This window comes from Pteropus medius, unplaced genomic scaffold, assembly GCF_902729225.1.
Source record: "Pteropus medius unplaced genomic scaffold, Ma_sr-lr_union100, whole genome shotgun sequence".
In the NCBI taxonomy this organism is placed as follows: Eukaryota; Metazoa; Chordata; class Mammalia; order Chiroptera; family Pteropodidae; genus Pteropus; species Pteropus medius.
In genome coordinates this window covers 1078902-1106505 of record NW_024350921.1, presented here as the reverse complement: position 1 = coordinate 1106505, position 27604 = coordinate 1078902, and the positions used below count along the sequence as shown (strand labels likewise).

The following is a 27604-nucleotide window of genomic DNA, read 5'->3' as shown; positions in this document are numbered from 1 at the left end:
TACTAAAGATGAGCATAATATCACGTGCTTACTGACCACTTGTACATATCATATCTTATGTTGTATCTGATCAAATCTTTTACCCCTTTTTGAGTTCTTTATGTTCTTACTAAATAACAAAATTTTTTATATATCGTAGAGGTAAGTCTTTTGTGAGATATATGTATAGTGAATACTTTCTCCCATTCTTTGGCTTGCTTTTTTGTTTATTTAATAGTATTTCAAAGAGCAAAATTTGTTCTTTTGATAAAATCCAATATATTACTTTTTTTCTTCTTGTTGTTTGTGCTCTTTTCCTGTTCTTTGCTTACTCCAAGGTCATAAATATTTTTTCCTATGTTTTCTCCCAGAAGATTTATAATTTTAGCTTTTACACTTTGTGGTAAGTTTTTTATTTAGTTTGCAACAATTTTTATATTTTTCTACTTGGATATCAAGTTACTTTAGCACCATGCTTTCTTTTTCTATTGAATTGCCTTGGTACCTGTGCCAAAAATCAATTGACCATATATGTATAAGTCTATTTCTGACTCTCTGTTCTCCATGAAGTCATACATATTGTTTAACCAACACTGTGATTTTATTGCTTTATTGCAATTATTGTTGCATCATAGCAAGTCTTCAAATAAATCTTCTATCATTGTTCTTCTTCTCTTTAAAAATTGCTTTGTGTATTTTTAGTAATTTAAACTTCCAAATTCATTTTAGTATCAACTTGTCAATTACTACAAAAAAAATTCTTCTGGGATTTTGATTGCGATTTTATTGAATATATAGATAAATTGGGAGACAACTGATCTCTTAACAATATTGAGTCTTCCATTAACAAATATGATATTATTTAGGTCTTCTAATTCCTATCAGCAATATTCTATAATTTTCAGTGCAAAAGTCATGAACATCTTTGTTAAACTTACTTCTGAGTATTTTTGTTTTTATTGTACTTATAAATGGAATCTTAAAATGTCCTTTTGCCACTAGTATTCAAAGTCGTTTGCCACTATTATATTAATGTATTATTAATTTTTATACATTAAGTTTTTGTCCTGTGACCTTGTTAAATTTACTAATTAATTCTAGTAGTGGTTTTATTTCTGAAGATTTTCTACATAAACCATAATGTCATCCACAAATAGAGACATATGCTCTATTTCCTTAGTCATCTTGACTTTACTTTTTTTTCTCCTTGCTTAATAAATAGAAGTGCTAAGATACTCTTGAGTATGATATTGGTTTTAGGTTTTTCATAAATATGCTTTATTAAGCTGGACAATTTACTTAATCTTCCTAACTTGCCAGTAGTTTTTATCATAAATGGGTGTTGGATTTGATCAAATAATTTTCCCCATCTATTTATATATTCATTTATTATTTTTTATTCTAATTATTTACATTGTGAATTACACTGATAGATTTTCCCCAATGTTAAAGAAACTTACATTTCTATAACTTACATGATCAAGATATATTATCCTTGTTATATAGTGTTGAATTTTACTTGCTAATATTCGTTTCAGTATTTTCAGTATTTTTTGTTCTATATCCATGACAGATATTGGCCTATAGTTTTCCTTCTTTGCATTATCTTTGCTTGGTTTTGATATCAGGTAAAACCTGGCCTCAAAGTATGAGTTGGAATATGATCACTCCTTATGATACTGTGATTTATAAGAGCTACATATTTGGTCATTCAGATGATCAAAATATATTTCTCATATACATTTTGTCTATGTCCAGGGCTTCTGGTTCCCAAGACCTATGAAATTTCCTGAGCTGTAAGAGCAATGGAGACGTCTTTTGTTATAATAATTGGTCTCTTAACCTCAGTGTCTGAAATCACTTCAAAGCTCTAAAGGTGAAATGTTATTCATAACAAGCCCTTTTTCACCACAACTGGGTTTATGTTAATAACGTAATTTTGGAAAAGTACTTCAGAATGGGGACTGGTTTTCAAGGAAACCAACTGGTATGGAGCATTGAAACTTTCAGTCCCACTCCCTAATTTTCAGCGAGGGAAGAAGGCCTAGAGGATGAATCAATCATCAGCGGCCAATGGTTTAATCAATCAAGCTTATGTAATGAAGCCTCCATAAAAACCTAAAATGACTGGGTTCAAAGGGCTTCCAGGTTGGTGAACCTGGAAAATATATGGAAGCTTAGCACCCTTTCCCTATACCTTACTCTACACATCTCTTCCATTTGGCTATTCCTGATTTATATTACATCATATCATATTTATATAATAAACTAGTGGTCTAGTAAGTAAAATGTTTCTCTGAGTTATATGAGCCACTCTAGAAAATCAATTGTTCTCAAAGAGGAAGTTGTTGGAACCTCCAGTCTAGAGTTGTTGAATCAAAAGCATGGATGACAACCTGCACTTGCAATTGGCATCCAAAGTGAAGAGATGAGGGTCAACAGTGAATGAGTGAGGGTCAGTCTTATGGGACTGAGCCCCTAACCTGTGGAATCTGATGCTATTTCCTGGTAGATAATGTCAGAATTGAGTTGAATTGCAGAACACCCAGCTGACGTCTGAGCATTGCACCCCACCTCAGCTGAATTTCTAACTGGAGTCATTACTCCTCTTCTTTTTTTGAAAGATATTATGAAAAATAACTATTTCTTCTTTAAGATATCTTACCTAATTTATTATTTATTATAATATTATAATTTATTATTATCTTCGAAATTGCCTTCCTATTAATTAGAGATTACTTTTCTGTACTTTTTCTAGTTTCTTCAAGTAGGACCTTAGGTTATTGATTTTAGATCTTTCAACTCTTTAATATAAGTATTTAAAGCTATACATTTTCCTCTAACTGCATCTTTAATTGCATCCCACAAATTATGATATGTTGTATTTTCATTAACATTTATTCAAAATATTTTCTAATTTCCTTTGTAATTTCTAGTTTAAATCGTGGATTATTTAGCATTGTGCTATTTAGTTTCCAAATACTAGGGTTTTCTTAGATGTCTTAATGTAATTTATTTTAATTTTATTTTGTTGGGGACAAAGAACATACATTGCTTATGCATCTTCTAAATTTATTGAGGTTTCTTTTATGGCGATATATGTGGTCATTTTTGATGAACATACCATATGCACTTGAAAGGAATGTATGGTTTGTACTTGTTGGGTAGTGTTCTATAAATATTAATTAGGATAAGGTGATATTTGATAGTGTTTAGATCCTCAATGTCTTGCTGATATTTTGCCTACTTGTTCTATCATTTTCTAAGAGAAGAGTATTAAAACCCTGCTATGATGGTGGAATTGTCATTTTCTTCCTTTAAATTTGTCAGTTTTTCCTTCATGTATTTAGTGGCTCTATCATTAGGTGCATGCACATGCATAATTGTTAGGTATTCTCGATGAATTGACTTTTTATCATTATGAAATATCTCTATCTCTATAAAACTTCTACCTTTATATCTATTTTAACTAACATTATTATAATCACATCAGCATTCTTATGCTTACGGTTTGTATAGTGGATCTTTTTGTATCCATTTACTTTCAATTTACCCATGTCTTTATAGTTAAGATGTGTTTCTTGTAAATAGAATATATTTTATTTAAATGTTGTTTTATAATCAGGGCTGAGAATCTCTGGCTTTTAATTGAAGCATTTAGTCTATTAACATTTAACGTAATTATTGTTCTGGTTAGATTTAGATCTACCAATTTATTACTTTTTTTTTCCTCCCTTTTTCCCTTTCCTCCATTCATTTTGATTGCTTAAATACTTTGTAGAATTCTATTTTAATTTTATTCTTGGCCATTTCTCTTTGCATTATGTTCACTAGTGCTCTACAATATAACATTCTTAACTTTTTACAGGATACTTTGGGTTAACATTATTTGACACTTCACATGAAATAAAGAAACTTATAACTGAGGGGGAGAAAGAAATTTTCTTCTACCCTCGAGAGTCTTTCAGCTGATCTAATAATCAAATAGACCTGAGCTAGAGTAACAGGAAGAAATGACCAAAATTAAGTACATACAAATGTATGGGAACCCACATACATGAGAGAGTCACAGACCTCCCACATACATGGGAGGTTCAAAGACCGAAAAGGAAAATGAGGTATACATGACATTTTGAACTAAGGATCACCTTACGGCTTGAGAGGGGAGGAAGGTCATTGCAGGATAATAAGAACAGGTAAATATTCACTAATTAAAAATCTGTCCTGTCTTATAGAAAGGCCATAAGAAGTTTTATTTCTAGTAATAGCTCTTATTATGGGTAAGGCCCCTAATTTAAATTATTTAAGGGAGTGGTAAAAGTTTATCATGAGCCTGCAGGAAAAAGAAGATCTGCAACCCAGAACAGGAAATTAAACATGGGATTTATTGACTCTCCTGAGGTTCATATCACTGAACGCTGGCTGCTTATAACCTCAGACAACAGTGGCCAAGAAGATAAACCGAACTGACATCGGAAAATTTAATAAAGAGGAGAGAAGTGTCAATGGCAGGATTCTATTGACTTAGGGCAAAGCGAAGACATTCCTGTAAGGAACTCATTTTCAATTTAAAAAGTCAGAAAATTCTTCTCAGGCTGAAAAATGGTAGAGTGGAGGACTGCCTGTTTCATAGCTGTAATTACTGCATATTTGCCAATGACTGACTGAGAAACATGCATCTCCATTCTATCTTTCCCTCCAGGCTCTGGACACCTATTTCTAAAATTCTTTTCAATGGCCTGTAGGTCTCTCAAATTCAGCAGTTCAAAACTAACCTAACGGTAATCACCCACCTTCCACCAAAACCTGCTCCTCACCCATGAGGCTCTCCAAGGAACTGCCCCAGCCTAGTACCCCAGAGTTTACCAATGTTTCCCCTGCCTCACTCCCAAACCAACCTAGAATAAATGTCCACAGGACTTTCCTTCACCATCGATGTCAGTGTGCTTAAATGACAGGAAAAATACTTTAAAGGTGATTTAACCTTAAAGCTTTTAAATTATCAAAGCAAACATCAGTTGTGACCAGTAGACCTAAATTCACGGAAGATTAGCTTGGTGATTTGCTTTTTCTGAGAAGGTCACTCTGGCATGATGGAAAGAATAATTTCTGACAGAAAGTAGATGCTCAGTAATAATTTTTCTGAACAAATGAATGACTGAAGAATGAAGAAATGAATGATTCCAACTCAGGGGAACTCTGGCTTAACCCAACAGGGCTGAACGTCATCTTTAAAATAAAGAAGTTGAATTACAGGATCTCCCGGTTTCCTCTCATGATCCTGGCTGGTAAGAAGGGACAGACGGGGACCATGGCCTCGAGCCGGAATGAATGACTTCATCCCTGACCCATCACCGGGATGTCATGCTACAGAGCTGGCCTGCATGACAGGTTCTGCTGGATACTGTTCATGTCGCATCATCACTGAGGAAGCTATAGGGAAACTATTTATTTGTCAACCATTTCTTCCCCAACAGGCAGCTTATGGGGCTTTGCGTTCAATACTGAACATATTTTTTCCATAGTACGGCCCACCATCCCCTTGAGAATGTGTGCACACATGTTGTTCGCAGTGGGGAGTCTGTTGAAAACCACTGAACTAGGAAATGTTTGCCTGTGTTTGCACTTCTGGGCTTTTCTTCCAAGTCAGTGATTTCTATTAATGCATTATATAATCTAGGAAATCTCTATGGCTTGAAAGGGCTATAAGAAAATACAGAAGAGACAGGTTTGTGGTTGTAGCGTGAGAAGGATTTACAAATGAATATAAATAAGCCAAATGTTCCTAGGTGTGGCTCCTCAAAGGCCAGGACAATGTCCGTTTGCCTCTGCACGCCTGGCACTTAGCACAGTTGGTGAGCCCTGTATCATGCTTACAGCTTTGAAAGAACTGGTTTTGCATGCTTTACTGTGTTTATTCTGATTATTTTCTGAACGTTTAAGAAGAGAGTTTGCTTTTCTCCCTAAGCGTTTCTTTTCCAAATATATTTCCATAGCTGCCCACCCTTACCTCCTGAAGAAGGGACAGCATGATAACTAGCAAGGCTTTTAATTGGAGTGACTTCTCACCACCCAGAAAGGGCACCTGTGAATTGGAGTGACTTCTCACCACCCAGAAAGGGCTCAGACTCACAGCATAGGCTACTTAAAAATGAAATTGTCTAATTCAAACTTTAATCATTCTGTTTCTTCAACCAGAAGAAAATGAACCAAATGAGTACTTAGCCATCAAATTTGAGAAATTCCAGTAAAATAACAATTGAAGTGTCCCTCTCTGACCCTGCATTACTTCATCCTGCCTCTGATGATTAACTGGCACCTAAGGGACAGATGCCAGGCTGCCGGTTAAAGGGAGTCTGCAGCTTAGACCCTAGACATGCAGAAGATAAAGGTGTCATCCAACTGAGGAGGTTTGGGAGTCAGATCTGCCTTCTCCTGGTAAGGGAGCCTCTGCCTCCTCCAAGATGCTTGTTTGGGGGTATCTTCTCCCAGCTTCTCTTACCTCCTTAACATGGTCCAAGCAGGATCCCAAGCTATTTGTGAGTGTTGTATCTGATACACACACATACTCCCCACAAACCCCCATAGCCAGCACCATATTGCTCTATCAGCAGCAGCTGTGTGTGTGCTGAGGGGGAGCTCATCAGGAAAAACTCCAAATGATTTGGTGGAGAGAACATGTCTGAAGGAAAATGTCTGGGTCCTGGGCTGGGTGGGCACCAGACACCTACCCGCTCTCCTCACCCCCATGGTGGATCAGAAACAGCCTGGGGGAAATGCCTCACAGCTCAGGGCACTTGCCCAGCCCCTGCTGGAGGTAAAGTTCACTCTCCAGGCTCCTGAGACCAAACAAGAAAGGCCACATGGCCATTTCTCTGGGATTTAGGCCTTGTCCCCATATCTTTGCCAACAGACACCAACTGGATGGTCTTCTCATGTGGAGCCTCCTCTTGAATACGGGGAGGGCGACCTACTATGTGCCAGGCGTCTGTGTCTTTACATGCCCTCAAAACCACGCCTAGCGGTCAGATTACCCATTCTAATTATACACATGAGAAACTGAGGCTCAAAAAGATTGGGTCACTTGCTCAAGATCACACAGCTTGCAGGACCAAGTCCCCCTTCTACCTAAGCCCACTACATTCTTGGCCAGAAGAAACTGTCTGCTTATACAGGTGTTAGAGCCTCTCGCCTCCTATCCTAGGAACCTGATAAAATGAAAAGAAAGAAGAAGAAGAGGACAAGAAAAAGCTGCCTACCACTCCCCCTTCAAGAGTCTGTTCAAGTCAGTATGCAGCCCTTCTCTAGGAAGTGCTGAGGCTGAGAAGTCCGGACAGAGAGACAAGAGGATGTGGCATCTCTTAGTGTGTAAGGGGTGCTCTGGGGCTCGGAAGCACTCATATAGGTAGACTTCAATTAAGGTTAGACTTCGATTAACAACAGTAAACACCATATTATGATAAGTTTGCACAGTGATAGGTAATTACCAGAATTAGTGAGGTGACCACATTGTAAGGTATAAAAATGGACACCTGAAACTAATATAACCAATATAATATTGTATATCAACTATACTTAAAACAATGTTTTAATAACATCAAAAATTCTGTGCTCACTCTGTGCCAGGTGCTATTTTAAACGTTTTATATGGAAATACTCACTTTACCTCTCACACAACCAAATCTCCATTTTATAGAGAGGAAACCGAGGCCCAGAGAGGTTAAGTAACTCCCCTAACATCGCACAGCTTGCAAGTATCGGAGCCAGGACTTGAACTGAGGCATACGGCCACTATGCCCTTGGCCACAACTTCCTGCCTCCTGAATGGGAGGGTACTTGAGAGTGACCTAGGACCCCTTTGAAGCAGGAAAATATAAACTAGAGAAAATGCCGAAGGAAAATTCTCCCTCCTATGAGCTTATTTTATCTTTCTCATATCAAAGGCAGCTCCCTCTGACAGCTGGTTCTGAACTCATCGACTTGTCCTCAGCCAGAAGGGTCAGTGACAGTCCTTCCACTTTTGAGTGATCGCTTATATTCCAGACGCACAGAGTTCATCTTCACGCTCCCAGAGCTCAAGACAGTGCCAGTGTGGACATGTGCTCCACAAAGGCATAGGAGGAAGGGACGCTGCACTCTTCTGTCCCCTCCCCTCCACCTGCTGCTGCTTTCATCCCACCTCTAGCTCAGAGCAGTTCTGAAGCTCAGTGGTGGCAGTTTTTCAGAGGGAAAACATTCCAGTTTGCTCACAGCTTCTCTGACAAATCCAAATGCAAACAGAGTGTCACTCTCAAGGTCTGGGGAGAGAAGAGCATGGTCACAGTTGATGACCAGAGCTGCAGGCCAGCCCCCGAGCAAGCATAGTCTCTGCACAGCCTCTCTTAGTCCCTGGTACTTAATCTCTCATTCATTTATTCACTCTTTACGCAGGATTCATTCCTGTGTCACATTACTGCAACGCTCAGTGCCACATGCTGGGTCCTCTGTTGACGGGCGGCAGCTGATAGGAGAGAAAGCATGAGGCTCAACAAGCAACTAGGTAGCAAAGTTAGGCTGATAATGGAATGAGAACATGATACGAATAGAAGGCAAAGGAGTCAGGAAATTTGGGATCTGAAGCCAGTAACAAGAATGCAACACTGAATAAAAGGTGCAGGGATCTCTGCTAAAAAACTATCGCTATCGATTGCTAGCTGAGGAAAAGCAGGGAGAGGACAACTTTTCAGTATATCTTTTGGATACTGAGTTGCCTAGAATAAATCGGATTCAATAAATAAGTTACTTCTCCTATAGTCTTTATGATAAAAACAACAGTGAGGAAACTTCAGCACATGGAGATCTTGTAACTCACCTAAGAGACTTAAAGGACAAGAAAGGCCAGAGTAGAGAAGTGAACCCCAATGCCTGGGTCCAGAGGCTCTCTGCAATTAACTACTGCATGCTGTCCCTTTACAAAATGAGGATAAGAATTTCATCCACCTTTGGTCATTAGGAGGCTCAAATAGGACAAGTACATACAGTGCCTGTCAAAGTGATTGTCCCTAGGTCTGAAATTTTAGTTTGCATCTTTCTATGACTGTTATTCACTCCATTCCTCAAGGATGGACTACAGCAGAAGCAAGAATGTCAAATGATGATATCACCCAGGGGGAAGAGAGAAACACAGGAAACAAGAAGGCGGGGAGCAGAGAGGAGAGGGGAAGAGACAGTATGGAGTAGTGGTTAGGAGCAGACAGGTTCTGGAGCCAGGCCGCCTGGTCAGATCCCGGCCCTGGCCCATTAGGGACTTTTGGACCTTTTAGATGAGTTGGGGGAGGGAGAGTCGGGGAGAGAGAGTTGGGGAGGGATGAGAGGTTACAGAAAATTTGCTGTCTTCGTCTTGCGGCTTATTCAGCAAATTGATCCAGAAAAAGCAAGGAGAAATATAAGAGCCATATGCCCATAATAAATGAGGTAGTTCCATATTTAAAACCAACTGCCTATTAAGAGCAAGCCAACCACCGTGCCATGTCCAAGAACTGATGTAATAAAAAGATAACAGCCAGCAAAGATTGAGGACTCACTACATGCTGGGCACTCACTGTCTCACTGTACCAAGAGCTTAATATAGATTTTCCAGCGACCCTATGAGCTAATATTATCATCCTCGATTTTTCAGAAATGAGACACAAAGATAGTCAAACCATTTCTTGGAGCCACACATCGGAGTTGGCCAACCCAGCCGATTCTGATCTGGAGAAAGAACCCCAGCTTCGCCGCTAACTGGACATGAGCGCAGTGTCCCCATCTGCAACACATGGGATCTCTGCTGTCCTACCTAGTCCATGAGTTAAAAATTCAAATGGTAGGAATAAAAGGAAAGAGACTGGAATGAGACAGACCTCAGTACCTATGTTCAGTCTGTCATTGGCCAACCAGTATGTCCTCATATTCATTTTAACTTTCTTTGCCTTATTTTCTTCATCTGGGAAATAGGAGTATAAATTATTCCTCATAGTAAAATGTCAGGATTTAATGAAATAATAAGTGTAAAGGCGACCTCATGTATTTCTGGGATATAGCAGCGGTTCCTCTCTTCCTGCTGTGATTTTTGCCACGAGCTTCAACTGGGGCTAACACTTACTATTTTAAAGTGATTCGAGTTTTGTCTGTTCCTTTTGCCCACCATTAAGCGTATGTTCTGGTGATAAGAGTCATAACTTAAAGTATTCAGAAAGAAGAGAAATAAATGGGACAAGAGACCTGGAGAATCGGATTCATCTATATTATGACAGTTCTGGAGCAGCTTCTTCTCTTCAGTGAGAAGGCAACTCTTTAGTGGATAAAGGTTTATAGAGTTGTCACATGTAACCCACAAATCACAGGTCACTTTCTAGATGACTCAGACTTTCTGCTGAAACAGCATGCTTGTGACAGCTGCCCTTGAGAAGGCTCCTTCCTCAATGAAAGGGTGGGTTCAAGGTCCTTAGCTCAAAATATGACTGGACTGCATTAAATACCAGTTGCTTTCAAACTGCTTTCTAAATCTGGCCCTGGAGCTTCTCTGGTTTCACGAAGGGACACAGAAGTGCCCCGGCACACACTTAATACTCACTGTGCTGTGGGTGACCACAGAGTGACCCAAGAGTGAGGTGTGGGCAGGCTCCTGAGAGCCAACACAACAGTAGCTCTGCCCATTACAGGTCAGGGCAGTGCCCTCAGAGGATCCTCTGGTCACTTGAAAATTATAATTTTATTTTTAAATTATCATTTAAAAAAATGTCCAAGTGAAAGCAATTCAACTTTGGGAAAGTCAAACAAATGTTGCTAGCAAAGAAACCCCAACCAGAAGCGGAGCTGCGATTGGCTATAGATGGAAAATCAAGACAAAATCCGGGGTGAGGTCAGATTCTCAAGTTCAAGGCAATACCAAAGAGGCAGCAGAGTCAAATGCTTTTATTAGTAATTAATAAAGACTATTTCTTGGCAAGAGTTTTTGGAGATTATATCATGGACTTCCCGATGAAGAAAGAGTGCATATTGTGAAAATGAATGAGTTGGTATTTATTTAGAAAGTCGCTTCTAGAATTCTCTAATAATTTATGAAGGAAAAGTTGAATAATTACCTCAGCATGGGCCACCAACAGGTGGCATGATGTTATCACAGATAAGCACTTGTAATGGCATTGCCAGTAGTGGGGGTCACAGTAAACAAGTACCCCCAAAGAATTCAGATATAAGTGAGATAACATTATGTCTGGGAGATAAACTGAAATGAATACACTATGGCTACCTTAGGAAACGGAGCCACCTTAGAAAATAGAATAGGTTCTCAGCTAAGAACACTCACTCTGTTGTAACAATGAAAACATCTAAAGAAAGAATGGGTTAGAGGAAGGAGATCTCAGAGACTAATCTAGCCCATTCTGAGGCCAGGTGTGCAGTCTTTGTTCTAGATGTATCATCATTTTAGGTCCAGATACATCGGCTTCTCTCAACCTAAAGGCAATAAACCGGTAGTTCTCAAATGGCAGCAGTTATCTGAAGAGCTCGTTAGAAACATAGATTCACAAGCTTCCCTCCCACAGAGTCTAGGCCAGTAGTAGGTCTGGGATGGATTTAGGACATCTGAATACTCATCAAGCCCTCTGAAGTACATGTCTTGAGGATCACACTCTCAGAAACTATAAACATCTAAATTCTATGGCAGTCTGGGGTCCAGGCTTCCCTGGAAACTTTCTGACAACTTGGCTTTTTGTGACACATACTGAGATCAAAAGTATGCGCAAGCCTGGTGACTCTTGTATCTCATTCAAGAGCTAGAGATTCTCATTTTGAATAAATAAATTAACTTCTGACTTCAGGTGTGAGCCTCTTTCACCTGGCAAACCCATCTCAAATGTCTTGGATTTCTTTTCAAGAGCTTTTCCCCCCTCTATACAACACATTTTTGTACAGATAAAATATTGTATGCCAGATAAATTATTTAAGTTACAAGTAAATAATTAATTGTAAAGGGGGAAAATTTTTTAAACATGACATTTGCATATCTTTTGGCTAGGCATAATCTTCAAAAGCAAATTATAAAACCCAGAGGCAATAAAAGTGTTTTAGTTATGTTGGATTTTATAAAAATTTAAAACTTATATAGAATGATAGATATCATAATATAAGAAATTTAAGTGACAGAATGGGAGAAAATATTTTATTTTTATGCAATATTTAGAAGTTTCAAATTTGAATGATTTAATGAGTTCCTTCAAATCAATTGAAAATAAACAAGACAACTTCAAGAAAAATTGTCAAGATGCAATATTTGCCTACAATAATTGGGACATATTTATAAAATAAATTTGTAGTTTATATGACATTCCAATTTAACTGGGTGTTCTGTATTGTTTTTAAGTCTGGAAATGCTAAAAGGATATGCATTTTCAATTTACAGCATGAGAGACATTAAGGATCCACAATCATTGAAAAGATGTTTAATATCATCATGCAAATGAAAACAAACATGAGTAATCCTTTTTTGCTCATTAAATTGGAAAACATTAAGAAAACACGTCCCTATTGACAGGATCCAAGGAAATATGCACTCAATACACTGTCTATGGAAATGTAAGCACAGAGAGACTTTCTGGAAAATCCAGGCAGCTGTGGTATAAGGACTAAAATTAAGGTCCAATATTCTGCGCTACCTTGACATTTGGTAAAACTTAGAGGGTCTTGAATGGCGTAACTGCAAGTTCCCTCCTCAATCTGACCCCATGGATAAAGGTCTCCTAACCAATAACCCTCAAGAGGATCAGGTGTGGTTCCTGCTTATCCCTGAGTAGTGGGTGTCCGTCCCCTGACAGCCCATGGACTTATTCGAACAAGCTGATTGCATTATCCCCCACTACCCCCTGCCCCGCCAGGCTATGACTAACAAACTATTACTAATCTCATCTGCCCAGTGGCACGTGGCACTCCCTAACCCTGGAGTGGGAATCCTATCCTCATCAGTTGATGAAGAGTAGGCGATTAAAACAAGAATCTTTCAAATCTTTAAATGTACCTACTTTGGAACACAGAAATTTCACTTCCTAGAATATATCTTATAAAAATACGAATGCAAAAAGAGGCCTGCAGAAACAAGAATACTTGTTGTGACGTTGTTTTTAAGTGAAAAGTTGGCAACAATCGGAATATCCATCCATCTGGAAATGGTTAAATAAATGATAGTAAATTTAATCTATGAAATACTGTGTAACAATTGAAAAGACCTAGAAAGAATTCTAAGACTTGTTAAAAGTAAGCAATACAAATAATATAATCTCACCCAATTTATGTAAGATAATATATATCTACATCAACGTCCATATATGTGTGCATGTAACAAAGACAGGGAGGGAGAATGCCAGACTCATCTCAGGGGTTGCCTCTTGCATAGAGGATGAGGGGAGGGGCAAATAGAGGCTTTCTTGTTTTTATGCTGTATAATTTTTCACTGTTTGATTCTTTTGCACTCCAAATACATTCCAGTATCAATTATGCAGTGTGATATAAATTCGAAATTAAGAAAAGTACATCAAAATACATATAAAATCTCATACGCTAACAAGTGGTGAAGGTTTGTAATAATGTAACGGAACTGAGCAATGGGATGGCTAGTACAGAATATTCTACCACCATCAGCCAAAGACATTTCTGGGCCTTAATGCTTGATTTAGCCTGTAAGTCCTTGACTTCTCTCCAGAAAGACTCCTGAGCAAAAATGCCTCTTTCATATTTTCCATGTGAGTCATGTAATTGAGACTAATGGACAAGTTAACACATTTTTGCAAATCCTGTCATCTCTCTCCCTACCCCTATCTTTTATTGAACTTTATCATTTAATGCAGCATGTTAAAAAAAATTAAAAGCATATAAAGGGAATGAGGGTGAGATCCCATGAATGAGAGAAAATAATACATAAGCTACTGCTTGTCTCAGTGTACAAACCCAGAAGAGATTTTAACAGTTTCTGCTTGCCAAGTGGAAAATTAAATTTAACTAGAGAATGAATCGTTCTCTCTCTTTTCTGCTCCTTAAGGAAGTTAGTTTGTTATTGAATGACAAGCATTGTAGGTGAGCAATTATGTACAGCAGGAGTCCCCAGACGCCAGACCAAGCTGCACAGGGCTGCACAGCAGGAGGTAAGCAGCCGATGTGCAAATGAAGCTTCATCTGTATTTGCAGCCGCTCCCCAGCGCTAGTATCACTGCTTCAGCACCATCTCAGATCCTCAGGCACTAGATGCTCATAGGAGCACCAGTCTCTGGTGTCAAAAAGGTTAGGAACCGCTGCTGTACAGAATACAGAGCCTAAGAGAAGTCACCTAAACTTGGACCACACTGCATAGACGGAAACCAATCTCTATCCTGCTGTGCCCTAGTCCTGCTCAGCCTTCTCCATTAGCCCTAAGGGCAGACACCTGTCTCCAGCCCCACCTGGACCCTGGGCTCCTTGGGGATATATCATTGACACCTCACCACGGTAATGCCGTCATTGAGCAGGGCCTCCCCGAAGATCATCATATACAGCTGCTCATTCACACGTGCCTCCTCGAACACAGCCAGGACAGCCACCGGGTCCACCGCGGAGATCATGCTGCCGAAAACCAGGTTCTGAAGCAGGGTGACATCTCTGAGGCCAAAGGCCTCGATCTGGCAGATGAGGTAGAGGGAAAGGCCAATGCCGAAGGCGTTGGTCAGGGCCCCCAAGCCTGCCCACCACAGGATGGAGCCAATGTTCTCAAAGAAAGGCCGGGTGGGCATGAAGTAACCACCTTCCAGGACGATGGGCGGAAGGAGATACAGGAAGTAGATGCTCGAATCCATGACTGGAGGCGATTTGTGGTCGGTGCCAAAAATGATGGCGCCCACCAGAGCCCCAACAATGATGAGGAGGCAGCTCTCCGGCACGAGGCCCGGCAGTTGGTGGTAAAGGCGGAAGCCTGGGGAAGAGCAGAGAACCGCATTTACGTATGTGCTAATATCAGGGTCGGGCTGCCAAGAGTCCAGGAGATGCTGCACAGGAGGCCTCGTAAAGCCCAGCAGATGGAACCTTGGACAAATTGGCTGGCCCATCTGAGCCTTGGCACCCATCTGAGCCTCGGTACCCCTCTGCAGCAGAAACTGGAGGTGTTAATGGGGCTTTGCCCAAGTCCAAGTACTTAGCAGTCCATTCTACATCCTACTGCCAGATGACTTTCCACACTGTGTGGACTGGATTGTTTTATTCTCCACCTACAACTCCGAAAGTATGCAACGTATCTCAAGGATTTCAAACTGAGGACATTTGTGAAGCACCCCTGGGCCAGGACTAACATGCTGGGAAGAAGGACTGTGAAAAGATGGACCAAGCATGCTTTCTACTAGTCCAACTACTGACATTTTAGAAACAAGACATTAAAAAATAAGAAGACGAAAACAATATAACGTGTAAATATACAATGAAGCACATAATGAATATACCAGCAAATATGATAAGAGATTGGAGCACAGCAGGTCCCCGGGGGCTCTCTCCAAGTCAGTATCCCTCACACCTGTTCTATCTTTATACATCCTACATCACAACCACCCACGTGCCTTTTCGCCTGCCAGGCCACCTTTCTTGTCTTTATATACTGTTGTCGCTGCCTGGATCGTCCTTTTCTTCAACTTATTTTAGTCCTGTTCAATCTTTGAGGTTAAGCTTTTCTTCATCTCTTCCAAAAGAAATAACATCCCTTCTTGTGAATTATTATAACTGTACCTATCTAACTAACAACAATCATCCCTTTCTACCATTTTTTTTGTGCATAACTTATCTCCCCCACTAAACTCTAAACTCCTCAAATGCAGGTAGAATGACAGACATCTCTCTGAGCAAGGTGTCTACGACATAACTGCTGGTCTGTTTCCTGAAAGAATCTCTAAGTGTATAAATGAATGAATGAACAGGTTAAATGTTCATCAGAGAAGATTTTACATGGGAACAGAAGTTAAACAAGTTGTTGGAGAATAATTAGGACTTACATAATTGGACAACAAAATCGTCCATTTTTAGAGAGAGAGCACTCCAAGAGAGAAAGAAGAGAGACAGGAATGCTCCTTCATAACTGCTACTCATTTTGAACTAGGAAGGTATGAAGCTTAAATGGACATTGTTAGTTTGAAGACCTCTTGTGTGATTTGTTGAAGGATTAAATTACACAAAGGGTGTCAAATTATCTCTGAGAAGTGGTCAAGTAAAAATGGCTTTCTATAGAGATAATATTAATGTAGGGAGGAGACAAGAGAATTAAAATGTTAATCGAGCCACAATTAGAGACTGCAATATGCTGATCAGCCCTGCAGCCAGGCCAGTAGTATACCTGCAGAACAAAGGAAGATTTCAACTGGGATTTGCTAACAACCCATTCCCCACACCTGTGAAGGGGAAACATGAACCAACAGAGTCTTTCCCTATGGCTGAAACCATTGGGGGGCCTATGGATTAAAGGCTGGGAACTGCCAGCAGGCCTTTCACTCTACTTATTCTTATCTTTTCACAGCTACATGCTCTTCCCCTCACTGTATGTCCACATCAAAGGAAACGAGTTAATAAGTTTTTTAAACTATAACTCACAGAAACTGAAGAATGATATATAAACTGAATTCCCCGAACACTCAGGGTCCCTCTCAGTGCCACTGTCTCTCTCACTATCTCTCGCACTGTCTCTTTCACTGTCTCTCTCACTCTCTGCTTCTGAGAGACCACGCTCTGTCTGTGGAGTGCTATCCCTTTTCTAATAAACTTTCCTGTTGACTCTAACTTTGGCATGTGTGTTGAATTCTTTCTACACTCTCCGCCAAAAGACCCTCTTCTTCTCTCGGTACAGGGTTTGGTCTCTGCTCTGCCCTGCCCCCCCAAATTGCGGAAATTTGCCTTGTCCTGCATCAATATTGTCACTTCACTGCTGGGGTCTAACACCTTTCAGGCAACTGCATGGACAGTGAGAACATCCAAGTGATCTTATGCGGATCTTAAGTTTTCTTTTCCAAACAATGCTAGAGACGGTCCTTCCCCGACCACTCCTCCACCCCACCCCCGCCATTCCTCTTCATAGTAATGGGTGAAATTGGTCTGGGAATCAGGAACTAAATCTGCCACTGACTAACCAGTCACTTTGTCTAAGTTCCAGTTTGTTCATCTGTGAAATTTTTTCTAAGATCTCTTTTTGATGCAAATAAAGATGTTTTCATGGAAAAGAAGCTTGCATTCTGTATCAGTAAACATCTCACTGCAGAAAGTATATATTTTATCTTGGTTTTATATTAGCAATAAACCTAGATTGTTACTTAGAAGTAACGTGGCCAGACTCGGTGTGTCTGTAAGTTTATAGTATTGTAAGGACGCTATTGTTCATAGAACTACTGGTTTAAATGTTCTTGGTTTTCATGTTATTGTGATCCAATACACTTTAAAAAAAGAAAATAACTTAAGTAGGTTATCAGCTGGGTTATACTTATTCAAATACAATTTTATATTCTCTAGTCTTAAAGAATTCAGATAATTTTTATATTGTACATGAAAGGAAGGCCATGTCTATTAAATATATGCTATGTGCTAAGTACTGGGCTTGTAGTTTTATGTACGGTGGCTCATTCACTTGGGGCAAAAAAAAAAAAAAAAAAGATAAAACTTTAACACTTAAGGATCCATATAGATTTTCTAGATTCTATGTTATAAAACTTGAATTAAATATAATTAATAGTCATTATTATTTATTCTTTTATTCAGTCATTCTATCAAGCCACATTTATTGAGCACCCGTGCAGTGTGTGGAAATGACTGTGGTCTCTGGCCTCAGAAGACTTAGTTTAACGGGGAAGACAGATGAATCTGGCACTGCCTGGTAGGCATTCTGACAGAAAAACAATTCTCCCCAATCCTTTTTAAAACACCAACTACGCATGTTATAAAAGAACGATATTATAGAGCAAAGGTTATACAAAGTCACTAGAGACTTTCTTGTTTATCTTTTACTTTAGTTCCACTTTTTGGAACATTATAGAAGGATGTTTTTTGAATCACTTGGCAGAATGGAATGCAAGGGCCGGCTTTAACGATTAGGTGGAACTTTGTTATCTCATTGAGGCGCTTTAAGTTTCAGGCACTGGAACCATAAAATCTCAGAGTGACCGACTTCCTTGTCCACCACAGAAGGAGAGAAGAGTTGTGAAATATGAAATGCAAGTAGCGTTTCCATTGACTGCGCCCTGCTTACAGGCACGAAGCCTCTTCCTGCTGCCACCATGTAGGTGCAGCTTGGCTTAAGGCAGGTGAACGTTGGCTCCATTTCATGAAACTCGATTCCTGGAAGCAGGACCAAACTGGGGAGACACTGAGGAATTTACCCAATGGGTTTCTCTTTTATATTTTAAAAAATTCCCTGTGGCTAAAATAAGCACTGGAAAGATGAGATGAAGAAGAAGGGGGCTGGGGTGTTGGGGGTAGAGTTGTCATAAGGAAATGAAAAGAGCAGGACTCTAGAAGGAGGCCTTGTAGGCATGTGGTTTGGGACAGGGTCTCTTGATACTAATGACGCTCTGTTGTATTCACCTGCCTTCTACAGTGAATGGAGAAGTTCAAAGCTGTGGTGAAGGAAACCCACATGCTCTTTGGACGGCTGAAACTGAAAATTCATAAGGAGACATTCGATGGCTCCCCATGCATGGCCTAGGGGAGAAAACCTATACTCAGCCTTGAACTCAAGGCCCTCCATTATTTGGGTCAAAATCATCTCCCAACTCTTCCCCCAATACTCTTCCTGATTCAAAACTTGCTCTAGCCAGGTGGATCCCCTCAATGAATGTCAAATATAATTAATAATTAATACAGCAGTATCCCTGACACATGGGTAGTTAGATGAAAAGACCATAGTTCTGATGCCAAGGGGTTAACTGCCAGGTCTCATGGCTCAACCCATATTTCACACCCATCCTAGAGGAAAAATGTAAATGAGCCTTGCAATGCTTTATAGATTCCAATAAAGCAATTTATCTACTCAAGTAACAAATGTTGTTATACTTAACAATAGAGACAATTGTAACAGTTTTCCACTTTGGAATAAACTGGTTTTAAGGAGACAAGGGGTGGAATTAGGGATTAAATGGTCACAGAGTATAAACCATCAGGTTGGTTATTGGTACAAAGAATCTTGCTTAGAATTTAATTCATTTGCTTGAATTCATTTTATTTTACAAAGAAAACCAGAAGTGCCCCACTGGCTTCATTTGACCCGGGTACAAATCAGTATTTTACTGACAGATATCATCTCATATGCTCCCATATCCCGTTGCTGGGTGATATAAGAGTCATCTGTGATTGTCATGCTCCTTGCTTTCTGTCAATTTGAAGAGAGCACACGCCACTTGTAAAGAATCAACAATGGAGTCTACAGCCATGCCACCCTGAACAAGCCCGATCTCATCAGATCTCGGAAGCTAAGCAGGGTCAGGCTTGGTTAGTACTTGGATGGTAGACCACCAAGGAAGACCAGGTGCTGTAGGCATAAAAAAAATTAAAAAAATTAAAACAAAACAAAACAAAACAAAAAACCAAGAGATTGTAAGCTGACAAGGTCCTTACAATCTCTGAGGCCAACCAAGGGTTGCCTCACCTTAAAAAAAAACAAAACAAAAAACTATCAACTATGGGAGCCATTGATAAAGCCCCCGGTTACATGGCCAAGAACGAAGGAAGAATGTTTTACAGAAGAATCATTATGTGGTTTCTGAAATATCCAGTGGGCATCATTCTAAAGTCTATGTGCTTTACTCTATGGTATTTTTTTAAAAACATAGACCTTGAGATTTTTGCATGCCAAATAATGTCACATGGTTGTCATCCTAAAATGAAAAGAAATCAAAACAACTCAGGACCCAAAGGTATGCTCTTAAATTTCAAAGCATAATTCTGAAGCATTAAAAGTCTTTATAAAAAGCAGTTATGACTTTTCCTTGAGTTTAGGGAACAGAATTTTTGATGTAATAGCAGTAACAGTTACAACCCACTCAGCTCCGCATATTCACATACAATATCTCACCTGGAAAACTCCCACAACCAGATGCTTGAAGACTTACCTATTTTTGCGAGGGATGCTAGAAGTATCCAGAGGGTGACCTCATAAGGAATTTGCACGTAGTCATAATCCAGTGCAAAAACAGATATCTCCTCATCTGGCTCTGAGCTGGCAGCAGCAAATCGGACATTATGTTCATGGTGAGCAGTGGCATTAGTGGATTCATTCAAATCAGAGGTAGCTTCAGAACACTTGAGGGCCACTAGCAAGAGCCACCAATTCCAAACACGAAAAGGCACCTGAGAACCCATGGCTTGGGCTTCTCCTACCCTGTGTGTTGTCGTGTGCCACACCTCTGAAGTGAGAAGGGTTTCCGGAGAGCAGTGGCATCCACCTGGTCAAAGATAACATACATACCATCCGTGGGTCATTCCAAGTAGAGTCTGAGTGTGTCATTGAGTTCCGAGTGACAATGTTTTCAAACCTTCTTTAAAAGATTTGTGTTCGGGCAACTCAGCTTCCAGTTCAAACAAAACCATTCAGTATACTTGTTGAAGCCCACGGTGTTACCTGTGGGACCTGTATCCAATCATGGCTTGAAAAGCAGTTTATGAAAGGGAAAGAATATCTCTTCATTCAAGGCTGTTTCCTCACTTCTCTGCACACTGTTTTAATCTCGTGAGTGGAAATGAAAAAGAACACCATCCACATATCATTGGACTCCTTCTAACCAGAAAGGAAAGCCTTCCCTCTGCACCAGAGCCCAGGAAGGAGCGACTTGTCCTGCACCTGCTCTCGCCCTTGTTTTGAATAGCCAAGGCTGCAGGTAGCTCTTGCACTTAATTATTTGCTCTGATTTGACTTTTGTAATGAAATGCTTCCTCCTGAGTGTTCTCTGTGGGTTCCATTGCTGACACCTAGTGGGCAACCGTGATAGGACACTTTGGCATGCTCAGTGATAAACCCTTAAGGCCACCATGTCATTGTCAACCAGGGCACTTTTGAGAGTTAAGAAAATCTATCAATATATGCCAGGCCATAAGTGTAAACCAGGACTGGCACACTATGTCCTCTAGTGTCTATCAATGGGGGGTGGCGGGCGCAGAACACATTACTGGACTCTGTGAGCAACAATTCAAAGAAAGAATGAAATCCCAGTTCTCCATAAACTTTGTGTGGTATTGAAAGACACAATTTATCAGAAGAACAAGCTCCATGAAACACATCTAAAAACTCAGTTTCAAAAATCTCCATGGTACATCTAAATTTTTCATTTTATGAATTTTGTTATTAAGATCTATTTGTTCAAAAGAAGCAATACAACAGAGTGTTTATGGAAGAATTTTGAGATGGAGTCTATGGATCTGTTCCTGGTTCTACATCTGGCCCGGTGACCTAGGCCAATTACCTTTCGAAGTGTCCTTATGTGAAAAGGAGAAGGATAATAATAGCTACCTCATCAAGTTGTTAGAAGTATAAATGACATAGAGCAGGCATACTATCTTGCACTTAATAAATGTTAATTTTTATTATTTCAACCACATTTCTAATTCTATATGAGAAAGAAGAACTCTATTTCAATGATGGATAGCACTCCATAGAAAATGAGAATTACTATTCATCTTCACTATCTCAACACCTCTTCCATATCAAACTGCAGGATGATTTGTATTTTTTTCTTCGTTGACATGAGTGAGTGTAGATGATTCTCCCTCAACAAACTAAGTAAAGATATTGGGAAATCGAGGTAGGAATTGTTAAGGAGAGGCAGTATCTAGATGAAACTTCTTAGTAAGACAATAGAATCAAGAACTCATTTACAGATAAAACAAAGCCTTCTTTTATACACACCAAAACTACAACAAAGAAAAGAAAAAAAAGACAAGTTGGACTTCATCAAAATAGAATTTTTTTCCTCCAAACTATACTAATAAGGAATGAAAACAAACAAACAAACAAACAAACAAACAAAAAACCCAGCCCACCAAATGAAAAAAACAATTGTAAATCAAATATCTGATAAGGAACATATACCCTGGATACATAAAGATCTCTTACAACTCAATAATAAAAAAGATTATCCAATTAAAAAATGGGCAAAGAACCTGAAAAGACATGTTTCAAAAAAATGTACAAATGGTCAATAAGCATACGAAAAAAAAGGCTCAACATCATTAGTCATTAGGGAGATGCAAATCGAAACCATAATGAGATATCACTTCACAGTCACTGGAATGCTAAAATGGCAAACAAAGCAAACGAACAAACAAAAAGACAGATGATAACCAATCCTGCCAATAATGGCAAGAATGTAGTGCAACACTATAGAATGCTAGTGGAAAGCTAAAATGGTACGATTTGGCTGTTTCTCAAAATATTAAACAGAAAAACTACATGACCCAACAATTCCACTCCTGCCTCAAAAACCTGTATATGATTTTTTTTTAGCAGCATCATTTGTAACAGCCAAAAAGTGGAAACAACTCAAGTGCCCATCACTTGTTGAATAGATAAATAAAATGTTGAATAGCCATCCAATGAAATGATGTGCTGATACATGCTACAACATGGATGAACTTGAAAACATTATGCTAAGTTATGTTAAGTGAAAGGAGCCAGTCACAAAAGACCACCTATCATAAGACTATATTTGTGTGACAAGTCCGAAATAACAAATCTGTAGAAACAGAAAGTAGACTAGTTGTTGCCTAGGCCCCGGGTGAGAGGAGAATGGAGGGAGAGGGATGGAGAGTGACTATTCCTGGTCATGAGGTTTTCTTTGGGTCGATAAAATATTCTAAATTCATGGTTAAGGCTGCATGATTCAATGAATATATTAAAAACCTTTGAATTGTACACTTTAAGAGGGTGAATCATATAGTATTTAAATGGGTGAATCATACAGTATTATACCTCAATAAAGCTGTTTGAAAGACTAGGGTGTGAGTCAGAAAAGGGGGGTCATTTGTTATGACTCAGCGATAGCTTCATAAATTGATTGCTTGGTCACATGGGATGTCTTCCAGAAAGCTACATGGAATCGCCACGTTTTACAAAATCTATGAGAAATGGGAAGAAAGAGAAAAGAGAGTCCTTCTCATCTATCTGTTATTGGTCTGCATTTGCCCCTCAGAACACTAACTCCCTTATACAGTTACCAGATATCTGCTGGGAAGCTAAATCTTACACCTTGCACTGTAAGGCTTCATGTTGGCCTGGAAGTAGAAGAAGCCACAGTCGCCTTGGGTCCAGCCAAGCTAAGAAAAGTGGAGAGCTTGAGCCTGCAGGAGCCCTTGATAATGCTGGAGCAGAAGACAGTAGAGACGCTGTAATTGATCATAGAATAATAAAAGAAAGAAAGAAAGAAAGAAAGAAAGAAAGAAAAGAAAAAGAAAGAAAGAAAAGAAAAAGAAAGAAAGAAAAGAAAGAAGAAAGAAAAGAAAGAAGAAAAGAAAGAAAAGAAAGAAAAAAAAGAGAGAGGGAGGAGGGAGGGAGGGAGGAGGGGAGGGAGGAAGGAAGGAAGGAAGGAAGGAAACAAACTGGGAGCTGGGAAAAATGATGACTTCAATTTGGAAACGCCCCCTTCTACACCACAGCCCACAGGGCCAGAACTAAAGAATGAGCAATAGGTCTGAGCATGAAACAGCATGCAGCAGCTCATCACCAGTTGTGAAAGCTGACCTCATAGCACATAGAGAAGTCCTGAGCATTCCAGCTTCCTAAGATTACGGTCCATCTACTGGGTGAGAAGCTAGTATTCTAATAATAGCTACTCATGACTTAGCTCGAGGGCTTCTGCCCAAGAAGACCAATCTGATGTAGGACTAGTTGAACAAGCAAGGTTATGGCAACCAGAGCAAGCGGTCATGGCTCATGCAGATGGAGCCAAGCAAATCCTGAGGGTGACAGTGGCACGTAAACTAGGTCTGGTAAAATCCTGCCTCTAGACCAGTCCATTCCTTAGCATGACACTAGTGGCCTGCAGTTTCTAACCTCGATTACACCTCCAGATCCACTTATCCAAAACCACATAGGGCTCTTGGGAAAAGCCTTATCCTCTCTTTTCAAACCTGCCTAATTGTAAATGCCGCTCCCATTGATTGGAGTAGCCCGCTTCTACCGCCCGTCACTGTCCTTCATCTAAACTATACATTGTGGTTCTTTCGGACTAAGGGGAAAAGCATCTCACTTCCTTCCACTCTGTAACAGGGTTTCTCTTGGGACTTATGCTAACCTGTGAGCTCATCAAAGCAGGAGCCACCAAGCTCACCTTCAAGTTTGCAGGACCTGGCACAGTGCAGCACAAAGGGGCTGCACTTGATTGATAGATGTTGAAATGAAAGTTTTTCCCATCAGCCTCAGTTGTTCCATAATCTGACTCTCTCAATAAGGAAACATTAAACTCCTCCTTCAAAGTTTCACAGCAAACTCGTTTCCTCCCAAGGGTCAAAATTAAGGAAGACAATGCTAAGAAGTCTTGCTGGAAAGACTGTATCTTGAGAAAACTTCTTAGGGAAGCAATGCCATGAGGTGGTTAAGGACACAGGTTCTAGAGCCAGATGAGCTGGGTTCAAACTCAGATCCTCTCTTTACTGGCCGTATGACTTTGGGAAAGTCACATAACCTTTCTGTGCCTTGGTTTACTTATCTGTAATGTAAGAAAAATAATAAACATAAAAGTTTCTGAGCATTTAATGAGTTAATAGTCATAAAGTGCTTAGAACAGTTCTTGGCACATAATAAGCACTAAGTAAGAATTTGTTTAAGGAAAGGGAGATACGATGGAGTGATGAGAACATCTTTTCTTCACTCACTCATTCAACAAACATGAAGAATTTGCTTTCGTATGTCTTGGGGATAACAGGAATGAAAAGATGTCCCAAGAAAAGGATATGATGTTTCAAGGGTGCATTTTGGGTTGTGCGTGTTTCTCAAACTAGGGAGAGTCGGGCCAATTAATAAGAAGATTTTTAGTTAGATCCTCACAGTTTAATTGAAAAAATTCTTCCCGATGTGCCTTAAATTGTAATAAGAGCCAAATGATAGTTATTGGTTAATTTAATTCCTGGGGAAAGATCAACTGACGAGGCATCAGGGCACCATAGGTGCTGGACACTTACCAATCTACAGTTGTACATAGAAAAAGAGATTTGCAATGTGAAGAGAAGAGGGGGAAAGCAGCTTTCACTTGCAAAGTAGCGAATCGAAGGAATTATTCTGGAATCTTAGGTCATCAGCAAGCTACTGAATTATCTGAAGCTTTTGGTCTAATTATCCAGATAATTGTACTTCTCTGACCCTCTTTGATGCCAGGTCCCAAGAAGTCTTGTGATCCTTGTCATCTGCTCTTGGAAACTCATCTACTCATAGAGTCCAGTGGTGGGAAAAAATGACCGATGTCCTCTCCCCAGCAGGTCCCTTATAATTTCAGTGACCATATCCGGTCCGCCCTCATGAGACTGACTAAGGGTGGTGCACCCAGCAGGAACATCTGCCATCACCCAGGACTTCAGCTGTGGACAACTGGAAGCAGAGTTTCGGAGGCTTGGTTTTTGTCTCTTTTTATCATCAGTTTCCCCAAGTCAACTTTTGCCTTAGAAAAGCTCTAAAAAGGAACAAGAGCAAAACTGATTCTTCTGTGCCCACACATTATGTATTAGAGTCATCTCTCCCAGAACAGTTTTAAACAAAACAATCAGCACCTCTCTCCTTCCTTCCCACAGTGTGTGGCAGCAACTAACTTTATCAGAAAGTATTTGTACAGCACTTCTGGGACTCAAGTATCTGTCACTGGCCCCTGAGCTCTTGTTACTTTGTTGGGGCTCAAATTTCTGTTCTTTTTTTAGGAGGAAGAAGAAGAAAGTGGTGATGGAGAATTGGTCAGTGCCATCCAGAAACAGGATTCGCTTTCCAAGCCCATAGCTAGCAATTAAGCTGGATGGCCTTGGATCGCGTTCTGGCACCATTATACCCCTAAATTGAAAGCCTGAGTCCTGAGCTGGAGTGAAGTCAAGAGTTTTGACCTTGCTTTCAGGACAGAGAAGCTGAGCTCTGTTCTTGTTCCCCAAAGTCTCCTACTGTTCAGAGAGCAATAGAGGGGGCTGCTTAAGGGTGTAATCAACTCTGGAGGATTCCCTAATATGAGGAAGAAAGGATAGACACCATAGAGGTGCCAATGGGTGGGGTGGGAATGAATGTGAGCTCGGAATGGGACACATCTTCACACCAGAATGTGGTTGATGTCGTGGCCTCACAAATCTAATGCGATGGCTTCCAGAAGGAAAAGGGGATTTTGTAGCAGGGAGAAACTTGAAGTTGTGTGATCTCAGCCATGTCTTAAACACCTCAAGCCTCAAAGGTATGATTGTGACGATGATGATGTTGATGATGATGGTGATGATGATGACGATGATGGTAGGATACTTATCTAAAAGACAATTAGAACATTAAGTGGAAAACTTATAACAGAAAGTAAAATGTCTGGTACGTAGTAGAGTGTTAGATTCATTTTATTTCAAAGAGATTATAAACTCCATATAGGTAGAGTCTCTTTATATTCACCATCATGCGCAAGCAATTTCTTATCTATAACACACTCTAAATCCATGATTTGGGTGGCTGAAGTAAGCCAGCCAAGTGGTAAAAATGAAATGTATAATCTTACTCTAACTATCCACATTATTATCATTTATCAAGCTTCAGAAAAAGAGTCACAAGTTTAGCAGAGCCCAGACATATGTGACTGAGCTAGTATCTGTAACTTCAATATTCTACCCTGTCTCTTCCAAGAACTGACACCCCCCACCCTCACCCACTACCATCACTTGTTCTGGGAACGTACAGCCCAGTAGAACAGTTGACCCTCTCCTCTCTTGGAAATTAATCCTCCTATTCTTTGTTTCCTCAACAAAATTCTTATGCCCTTAGGGAGACCTGATATTGGATTTCAAGGAACATTGATTCTCACTACAGTGGGTGGATAACATGTGTTGCCATTGGGAACAGGCTGCTTTGTTAGCCCAGAAGAATTGCTGATAGGCATTCAGACAGTTTGGTTAACTGGAAGTGACAGATACGGGCTAGTGAGATGTGGGCAGACACTGTGGGCCAGAGGAGATTTCCAACCTTTCCCTTTAATTGGGCTTCAGGAACATGAGTGGATGTTGAGAAAGCACAACTGTAACCTTTTTCCGTAGTTCATTTTCAGGGAACCCATATGCATGCTAGTAAACCAACTCTCATTTTCTGTGACTCAGTCCAGGTAAATACATCCCCTTCATGGCTTCTGCCTGCTTGTCTCAACACCAAATACTTAAGTGAATTTGAAAACTGTATTAGTCAGCTTGGGCTGCCGTAACTAAACACCATAAGCCAGGTCACTTACACAACAAAAATTTGTATTTCCACAGTTCTGGAGCCTGAGAAGTCCAAGATCAAGGTGTTGGCTGATTAAGCTTATGGTGAGAGCTCTCTTTCTGTTTTGTAGATAGCTATCTCTTACTGTGTCCTCATATGGTCTTTCTCCTGCCCACACACACATGCAAGAGAATGAAATCTCCAGTATCTTTTCTGAGG

General features: G+C 40.0%; 1 protein-coding gene and 1 pseudogene across 1 annotated transcript in view; one reads left to right on the top strand and one right to left on the bottom strand.

The window, feature by feature from the left end:
• SLC9A4 (solute carrier family 9 member A4) overlaps positions 1-20818 on the bottom strand; it is a 51673-nt gene extending 30855 nt beyond the window's left edge. The window contains exons 1-2 of the mRNA XM_039840075.1: positions 20091-20818; positions 14472-14935 (exon numbers count right to left, since the gene is read on the bottom strand). Of these exons, the coding sequence (XP_039696009.1) occupies positions 14472-14935; positions 20091-20340 (714 nt within the window). The 5' untranslated portion in view covers positions 20341-20818. The remainder of the gene's footprint in view (positions 1-14471; positions 14936-20090) is intronic.
• Positions 19401-19519, top strand: LOC120584487 (uncharacterized; annotated as a pseudogene).
• Positions 20819-27604: the final 6786 nt, after the last annotated feature.